This window comes from Palaemon carinicauda, chromosome 19 (genome assembly GCF_036898095.1).
Source record: "Palaemon carinicauda isolate YSFRI2023 chromosome 19, ASM3689809v2, whole genome shotgun sequence".
Lineage (NCBI taxonomy): Eukaryota > Metazoa > Arthropoda > Malacostraca > Decapoda > Palaemonidae > Palaemon > Palaemon carinicauda.
The window spans coordinates 14,615,795-14,625,794 of record NC_090743.1 but is presented as its reverse complement, the minus strand read 5'-3'; the positions used below and the strand labels follow the sequence as shown (position 1 = coordinate 14,625,794).

The window sequence follows — 10,000 nt, the reverse complement described above, 5'->3', positions numbered from 1 at the left end:
CAGGAATACACTCCTTAAAAAACGGCCTTCGTGTGATTATCACAAAAGTCTAGAGGAAAAAAAGTTTTTAATTTTCACAAGATAAATCTCCAAAATGTCTCAAAACAGCGAAGCACCATTTCATGAAATACCAGTTCTAAATAAGATTAAGTTATCCTATCACCCAAGGTACATATTAGGATGCTTTTAGAAGATACAATGAAGCTATCCAATTAGATAAGACACATAGAAGCTCTCCAGTTATCTAAAATAGATAGACTATCCAGTGATCAGCAAGGAAGTAAGTTTTCAGTGTTCTGAGGTAGTGACGACGTGTGAAGGAAGTCCTACAAACGATGAATCAGTTAGTTACAAATGGTAGAAGAACGGCAGTTGAACTGATCATCAGCATGAGGTCACATGGCAATGTCATTTATGTTGAAGTGGGCGAACATTACCCGAGAGAAAATCACTACATCATTATCGTTCTACTAAAATTTCTAATATTATGTAACCAAGGTGACATATACTGATCCTTCAATTCTAATTCTTACTGTAAATGGAATGACATGGAATTTGATTCTGCTAAAAGTAGAGTAAACACTTGTAATATTGTGGAATATCTTTTTCCAGCCTCAAGGTATTTCAAGCAACACATATTAAAATCTAATCTATTGCTGCCTATGCAATGGTTTGACAACAGCTAAGTTAAAGGATACATCAGCACCATTGTACAGTATAAAGACACATTAGGACATTAACTACTGTAACTGAATCAAGCAATTCCCCCCCCCCCCCTCTTCCAAGCCAACCTTTGATAGGTTGCGTCTATTTCTTTATTATAATAATCATCCTTACTAAACATTTATTCTGAGGAAATTCGTTTGCTGGATAACAATTTCCCAAATATAGTTATTACAAAAGCACCAAATATCAGATGGCAATACACTTACTAATAGAACAACATACCATAAATTCAATGTGAATGCCAGACTAAAGGTTTTACTCCTTGTAAACCCTAGTCAGTATAAATCATTTTCATGGATGAGACAGTTATAAAAATAACGCCATTATAAGGCAACATTCATAAAATTGGCCTCCAGTTAGATAAGACTTATTTTTACTATGCGTTGAACTCCGTTCACTTATTCTTATCATCTAAAAAAATAGAGAATTCACCTTGGTTATCTAAATTCCATCCACACACAAGTTCTTGGTGATGAGCTCCAGTCTCCTTTAACCATTTGGATCTCTTAGTTTTAATCAGCCTTTTATACAGTTCTTTTTTTAAACATTCCAGTATTTTAATGCTAAGGCATGCTTCTAAAACCTTTCATTAAATATAACCTCAATACACTTTGCACCAAAAACTTGGTTCTCTTTCAACTATGACTTCTCTTCTACTGCTTGCCTTTATTACAACCTCTTGAAGATAGCCTTGCTTGTGATTCGACATACTGCTCACTTATTCTACTGTCTTTCAAGCTTCCAAATCAATATTTCATTCTTTCTCAAGGTACAAATCTACACTCTGCAAATCAGTACATCAACAAAAAAGCTTTAAAAAATAATCCTTAAAACACCTGACTTAAAAACCTTTTATTTCAAATATATATATATTTTTTTTCTATTTCACCAAAACCCAACGGCATACTCAAAATCACCTTTTATCTTATAATATATATATATATATATATATATATATATATATATATATATATATATATATATATAATATATGTATATATATATATATATATATATATATATATAATATATATATATATATATATATATATACACACAGTATATATATATATATCAGGTCACGTTATATTCTTTTCCGTGTTCTACCATTCAATGTAGATTCCTAAAACTAAACAAGTTCCATGGAAATTCCCAGGATAAAATTTCTGTTGAGCTCAGGAGACTACAAGAAACTTAAAACCATTGAAGAAAGATAAAAATGTTTATGAATTTACATACACACACATATATATATACACACACACAGTAAGCCTATGTTTATGAGTTTACACACACACACACACATATTATATATATATATATAATATATATATATATATATATATATACACACACACAGTAAGCCCATGTGTTGCAACGGTTTCTGATCAAAGTACGTTTTGTGGATACTACACAGTTCTCATAAAGAAATCATTCTATTTCTATAGCTACAGTTTTATACTACTGTATATTTCAGTCCTCCATATGTTGTTTTAGTCATAATTCTGTTTCCCTGTCATAAAGTGTGTCTTAGACTATAATTTTACTACTGCATCAATATAGGTGAGTGATTTCAGTACTGTACTTAGGTGTGTTTTGACCTTCAAAAAAATTGATGTTGTTAATGTTTTTAAAATATTCTATTTTAATTGTCCATTACTTCCTATATCACTTATCTATTTCCTTTCCTCAATGGGCTATTTTTCCCTGTTGGAGCCCTTAGGCTTATAGCATCTTGCTTTTCCAGCTAGGGCTGTAGCTTACCTAGTCATAATAATAATAATAATAATAATAATAATAATAATAATAATAATAAAAAAAGATTGTAGGTATAGATCTCCGTTGCAACCCAAAGACCTATTGTGTGTGTGTATACATACATACACTCACACACACGCACATATATATATATATATATATATAAAGATATGGATGTCTGCTATTGAGAATATAAAATCAGATGTAGATCTACAGTAATATACAGGTATTAGACGAACAGAAGCGAATTCCCACTTCCACATGGCACTAGCAGTGTTAAGTTGGCATAAACATTGAATTCTTAACTAGTGCAAATCTATATGATACAATTTCTCTACAGTCAAAGAAGCATAAACACAGACTACACAATACATTTCCTTATGCAACACTAAATGTATGGAATACTAAATCTGCTAAATTGTACGGAGTTCACTTCAAGGTACAACAATCATTTTTGCGTCTAAATTATTTACCATAGAAGAATATTGTACACCAAGTTATCAATATAGAGTAGTACCTACCAAGTACTGTACATGGAAAATGAAACGTCAACCTTCAAAAGAGTAGAAAAAATACAAAAATAGCAACATAAACTTACTTCCCTTGACATATTTTTGAATAAAGTATTTTCACATCATCTTTTAATTAATTCCTCAATACTTCACTCCACTATATAAAACTTCTAGGAAAGCAGTAATAAAAAAATCTGGTACGTTTAAACTATAAAAACCTCAAATCAAAAGCAAGGCTCATTTTGCAAATCCTACTAGAATAAAATGAAAATAGTGATGGCGCTAGACTCTTGATACTTTAGATCCTAAACAAAAACTACTTGATCCCTTAACATAAAACTAAAATAAAATCAATATTATCCAACCAAATTTCTAATAATCAGTTATCAGAGCACTTTATGTACTAAAAAGGAACCTCTTAACTTCAGGTAGATATGAAAATAGTTTCTTTAGAAAGTTATTTTCCCTTTAGATTTGAAGTAATTCAACTTTTCCTAATGCCCGAGATCATAAAACTGATCTTTCTTAATCTGATTATATCTATTGAAATATAAACATTTATAAAATGGTACTTATTTTCTCCAAGATCCCAAACTACATCTAGTATAGCTACACATTTTCCTAATTCATATTTCTATTCATCTACGCTTTACAATCACCAGTAGGGATTCTGATTCTAAGAGATGTTGAAGTTTACTTAAGTTTTTCTCTACTTTAAATCTTTTACTAATTCGTGACTGCTATTTTTGACTATATTGGTCTTGTACACATTGCCTTTGTACTTGAAGTTGCTTTGGGATTGGCTTGGACAAAATACAATGCCTTCTTCCTCATGTCTCACTCAACTTCTTCAAGGTCTTCCTGTGAGCAGTTTGTGAGTGGACTGTTCACAAAATTCGCTTGCTTCGAATTCTTTTTGGAAGTGGATTTGTTGTCTCCATAAGAGAGGACAGAATGCAAAATTTGATTTCGAATTGTCAGATCTTGGGCAAATTTCACAACTTTACTCCTGATACCAGGTCTAGAGAACTTTGGCATTGATGAACCATTTTGACCTTTCTGGAGCAATGCCATCTCTGTTTGTTGCCTGTTGTTTTGAGATGGGGGGTTTTGAGGCGGCACAGATTCTGTAGAGAGCAACATCTGTTGTGGACTCCCATTGTTAAAGTAAGCCGGGTCTTGGGGGCTGGACAAATCTAAGCCACGGTGGCTTATTTCTTGCTCGGGTACTATTTCGCTTTTGCCATTACTCTTTGTCATTGCAGTTCCATCGACGTCTTTAGAAGAGTTTTCGTTGATAAGGGGTCTGGTTGAACACTGCCCATCTGCACCTGTCAGGCCTATGTCCAGTGATGGCGAATCAGAATTAACCTCTTCTGGTAAAACATGATTCATATGCTCTGGGTAAGTAGTTTCCATACTCTGGTTTTGTAAAGTAGTATGAGATGTATGGTAAGAAGGTCCAGAAGAATTTGGAAGAGTGTCTGTGTCTGTAAAAGACAATTTTTAATCTTATCAGATACAATTATTGCATAAAAATATATGCAATCTTTGGTATCAATTAAACTATAAATAATGTAAACTGTATTAAATTTCATGTACAGTATTAGAAAACAATATATATGACAAAAAAATGTCTCTAAGAGAAAATTGAGGCACTTTTACTTTAAATACCAGGGCATAAAAAATCTTTAACAAAACATTACCAGAGCTTTGGCGACGACGTATGTTGTGAAGGCAATGGATGGCTTTCGAGAGTTTTTCAAAATGCTTCTTGAACCTTGACGTTGAAAACGTATACAGGATTGGATTAACTGCAGAGTTGATCGGCAATACCAAAATGACCAGCCAGGCATAAACTCCTCCTGGAAATATAAAATATGAAGTTTTACAAGAAGTTTTACAATTAAACGTATTTGTTGCAGCTACTTTTTAACCACCAGTCTCAGTGATGATTTAACAAAAGTTTCAAGATGTTTTGAAATCAGGTGGGGATATGATTTGATAGATTAGACCTATGTTCATCAGTTTGTTCATCGAATGCATTATATTTTGTTTGGATTCATGAGGTGCTGCATCTTCCATTGATTTGCACAATCATGGCAATCTATGGTAGGTTTTGTGAATGAGTACTTTTGATAATATAATAATTGTGTGCATAACACTGCAAAATTAATCAGGATGAACAGAAGTCTGGGTGAGAATATAAAACAGTTCTAACATACAGGAATTAACCTTTAATTTCCTTTTTAAAATACTCTCTCTCTCTCTCTCTCTCTCTCTCTCTCTCTCTCTCTCTAAAACTGCATTCAGAGACCACAAATAGACTTCTGATATTTTCTTCTTCTTCTCCTGAGAGAGAGAGAGAGAGAGAGAGAGAGAGAGAGAGAGAGAGAGAAGAGAGAGAGAGAGAAGAGAGAGAGAGAGAGAGAGAAAGAGAGAGAGAGAGAGAAGAGAGAGAGAGAGAGAGAGAGAGAGAGGGAGAGAGAGGAGAGAGAGAGAGAGAGAGAGAGAGAGAGAGAGAGAGAGAGAGAGTAATTTTTCTCTTAATAAAGCTGTAGTTATTGTGATACAAGACATTTTTACACTAGAAAACTAATGAAAGAAACTACATACCATTTATCTCGACGAGAGAAAGAGCAGCTGCTTTAACGCATATGATGGGGAGCCAGCACAAGCAATTGGTGAAGACAATGAAGAAGAACCTGACGGCAAAGGCAAACTCTCCCGAGCCCAGGGTCGTGCAAGCTATGCACTGCCGACGGGTTAAAAAGAGCCGCGTGTACGACCAGATGATGAGCATGAGACTGTAAGGGAATAAAAGGGACATTTTGTGGATTTGTTTTCTTTCACACTCATGAATTAAGGTTAATTAAATAAGGGTTATATGAATAATTCTTGTGAAAAGAGATGGTCAGATATGGAACAAATTTTGATAGCAAATTTACGTTTGAATACACACATTCGGTCTGTCTCTTCTTTAATTGCACAAAAAAGTGGTTTACTGAAAAAGTCTGTTATGGTTTACTGTGATCAATAAATTCTGGAGAAGCAATTCAACTCTTTCATTCTGCCTTGTTTCGAGTATTGTTCTCATGTCTGGTCTTCAGGTTGTACCATAGCTAACAACAACAACAACAACAATAATAATAATAATTACAAGGGCACCAGTTATTGTTTTTACCATATTGTATTCCTAAATAACAAGATTAAATATACATTATAAATATCAAAATGCATAAATTCAATCATTTGCATTTTCCAAGACAAATATTTATATTATCCTCTTTATGATTGCTAAAATTCATGAATAATATATTTGAATGATCTAAAATTTCCCCAAAATATACGTATATGATCACGTAATTGGTATAAGATAATGAAAATGTTTATTAAATGGAATACAAATTAAAATAAGTTATACAAATGGCATAAAAGAGGTTCTCAATATATTTAACCACTTGGACAAACTTGTAATCTTGCACTGAGAAAATTTCTACAAGTTTACAAAGGAAATATTATATTAAAAAAAATTATTTGCATAAATAGAAATGAGAAATGATCCATTAGTGTATTCAAAATTATACAGATGAGTTTTGGTAAGGTTTTCAAAATGCCTCTTTGACGATAAAATCAAAGAATGGAATTAGGCTCGAAATTAAAAAAAATATAAAGGAATAAATAAGAATTATAAGTCAACAAGTCAACAGTTATCAAATTGAAGATGAATTGTTAATCTGTTACATAGTTTATAAAAGACAGCTCTTAATCCTCAACAATCCTGGAATTGGTGGGGGGTCATTCACTATCCAGTTTCATAATAAAATTGAGACTTCTTTGGCCAGTATCTGGATTTAGTTGCAAATCAATCTTATCCTGAGCCTGAACATAAGAAATGATGAAAACTGAGAGTATGTGGAGTTTTATCAATTATGAAAATCAGATTTGAAACATAGTGAATTAAAATGCCATCTTCCTCGATAGATGTGCTTCCATTAAGGAATGGGTAATGTAGAGATAAAGAAACCCTCTACTATGATCGTTCGACTGAAACTGGAATCCTCATACACTATTCAACTGTTTGTAACCCATACTTGAGATTTAAAGAATGGCTGGTTACAGCTCTTTGGACGACCAACATAACTGGCTCTTCCATGTTTACTTGAACAGATATATAACTTTCTCCTTGACTCTGCAATATATTTTCCATTACGGTCCCATCACAAAATGATGTACCACATTTATTTTGTGGTAGGACTGTAACAGGGTACAAGTTGGGTAGACTGAGGGAAGTTTATCTGTTCGTCAGAACAAACACGGGTGTTATGGAAATGTAGTTTCTATATCTGTACCATAAAATAAGTTTTATATACAATAGGACAACAATTAGGGGGTTCAATAGAAGTAGAAGTACTAGGACAGTAATAGAATGGATTTTGATACATTTACTAACAAACCTTCATCATTAATCAAATTTTCTGTAAAGAGGATGACATTTTATATCAACATATATCTCACTTTATTTGTAAGTTTAACAGAGCTACACATAACTAGACTTAGTTGCAAGAAAATCCTGATGCAGCTACTGATGCTGATCAGGGAAGGTCAACTTCCAATAAACATCTATATAATGACCAACAGCCAAATGTTCAACACATTATCCAGAAACTTTAGAAGATTTGGAATTGGTTTTTAATAACTTCTTTACTCGATTAATAATTTATCATTCATGTAATAAATGTTAGTTTTCCCAATTGAGCTACTGATGTCTTTTAAATCTTTGTATCCTTCCAATGTTTACATTTTTGTCTCCTTTACTTCGTGAAAAATTTCCACAGTCTAATTCTATATATGATGAAGCATGTTGGAAAACATGTAAAACTTTTATATGCATAATTCAACGTCTGTTTATACTTGAATAAAAATATGTTTTTTTCTCCATTAGAAAAACCACAACACAGTGTTATTTTTAAACTTATAAGAAACAATACATTGAAAAAAAAACTAACCTGACAGAGTTTAGTCCAAGGAAGAGGAATGCTGAATATTTCCAACCCAGAAGGAAAGGTTCATTGATGTACAGTGGATAACACATCGTGTTGGTTCCATAGAAACTATTAATCCTCAAAGCTGAAAAAATCAATATAATAACAATATTTCCCTTTACTGACAAGTTGTTTCCTATACCCATAAGGTGGCTTTATATACAAATATAGCTATCATTTAATCATAAAATACTGGGTTGTAAGGAAAAAAAAAGGACTCAGAGAGATTTAATAAACTTTACCTGATGGTTAATCAACACCAAAACCAATAACTTAGAAGACCAGGAAATGCTCACCTGGGAAAATAGCCAGGCTGAAAGAAGCGAACCAGATGATGAAGAGACAAAAGGACGCCTTTTTTTCAGACAGCGTGTGGGGATCCTGATAGGAGTTGGAAACACACAAGTATCTCTCCAAGGACATGAAGGTCAGGATAAACATCGATGTCTGGAGAGGATTAAAATCATATGAAGTACTAAGGAGCAATGCGATATAGGGTAATAGGTTGTGACATGTGGTTTTCTTCAATTTACAGTAAGCGAATTTCAGATTACAGTATACACAGTTTTAGAGATGTCAAGTGTAAATTTCCACTAACCTCAGATGACACTGTTGCTAAAATACCCGCGAACGTACAGGAATAGGATTCAGCCCATTGAAGGGAGTGTGCTAGAAATGTACCTTTCATCTCAATATCTTTCACACCCATAATAATCAGATAGATGCCCATCAGTAAATCAGCACCTGAAAAAATCATACAGTTCTCATGTTTTACTATGGTTTTAAAAAGAAAAAAAAAACAGTTCAATTTCTTTCATCACTAAATTTACATGTCTTAATCCTAAGATACAGAATCCAAATATCTTCATCAAACTTTCAACATATTGAATATGAAGCATTGTCATTCATCAGCAAATTCGATGCTTAGTTCAGTCTACTATCTAAAAACAATCACAATCTACAAGATAACAAGCAGTATGGACTTTTACTTGCTAGGTTTTTGATAAAGAGGATGTTGCTGTTACTTCTCGAAATATCCTTTCGTGAAAGAACTCTGCAAAAGATGACCAGGACGTTGCCTAGAATAATGATGAGGGCCATCACCCACACTCCCACCCGGAGGGCCTTCCATCCTACAAGGTCTTGGGTATTAGAGAATCCTGCAAGAGAAAGGAAAAAGAATCTTAACCGAGAAATTATTATTTTCAATAAATGCCCATTAATAATTCAAAAATATATCAATGACCTCTTTGAAAAATCTAAAAAACTGATGTCTCAATAGGAAAACTAAAAGTAAATACATTTATATGGGTAAAAGCATCTTATAAAACGAAGGGTAAGCTAGAAGCTTGTAGAATTAATCGATTATTATTATTCTTATCATTATTATTATTCTTATTATTATTATTATTATCTGCTAAGCTACAATCCTAGTTGGAAAAGGAGGATGTTATAACGAGGGCTCCAACTAGGTTATTTTCCTAGTGAGGAAAGGAAATAAGGAAATAAACTATTTAGGCTATAATAGGTAATGAATAATATAAAATATCTTATGATCAGTAACAACCTTAAAATAGATCTGTCATATATAAACAATGAAGAAAGAATAGTGTGCCTGAGTATACTCTCAAACAAGAGAACTATAACACATGACAGCGCAAGATCACGGTGCAGAGGCTATGGCACTATCCCTGACTAGAGAACAATGGTTTGATTTTGGAGTGTCCTTCTCCTAAAAGAGTTGCTGACCATAGCTTAAGAGTTTCTTCTACCATTACTAGGAGGAAAGTAGCCACTGAACAATTGCAGTGCAGTAGTTAACCCCTTGAGCGTAGAGGAATTGTTTGGTAACTTCAGGTGAATGAAGACAGGCGAGAATGTGAAAAAAAATAGGCCAAACTATTCGGTGTATGTGTAGGCAATGGGGAAATGAGCCATAACCACAGAGAGGGATAAAAT

The 10,000-nt window shown here is 33.2% G+C and overlaps 1 protein-coding gene across 2 annotated transcripts in view; it reads right to left on the bottom strand.

Moving 5' to 3' along the window:
- Window positions 1-2,710: 2,710 nt before the first annotated feature.
- The window catches only part of LOC137658456 (uncharacterized), a 262,901-nt gene continuing 255,611 nt past the window's right edge, over window positions 2,711-10,000 (bottom strand). For both annotated transcript variants that reach the window (XM_068393183.1, XM_068393182.1), the window contains exons 15-21: window positions 9,031-9,201; window positions 8,640-8,785; window positions 8,338-8,488; window positions 8,006-8,126; window positions 5,613-5,803; window positions 4,703-4,861; window positions 2,711-4,486 (exon numbers count right to left, since the gene is read on the bottom strand). In XM_068393183.1, coding sequence (XP_068249284.1) covers window positions 3,834-4,486; window positions 4,703-4,861; window positions 5,613-5,803; window positions 8,006-8,126; window positions 8,338-8,488; window positions 8,640-8,785; window positions 9,031-9,201 — 1,592 coding nt within the window. In that variant the 3' untranslated portion in view covers window positions 2,711-3,833. The remainder of the gene's footprint in view (window positions 4,487-4,702; window positions 4,862-5,612; window positions 5,804-8,005; window positions 8,127-8,337; window positions 8,489-8,639; window positions 8,786-9,030; window positions 9,202-10,000) is intronic.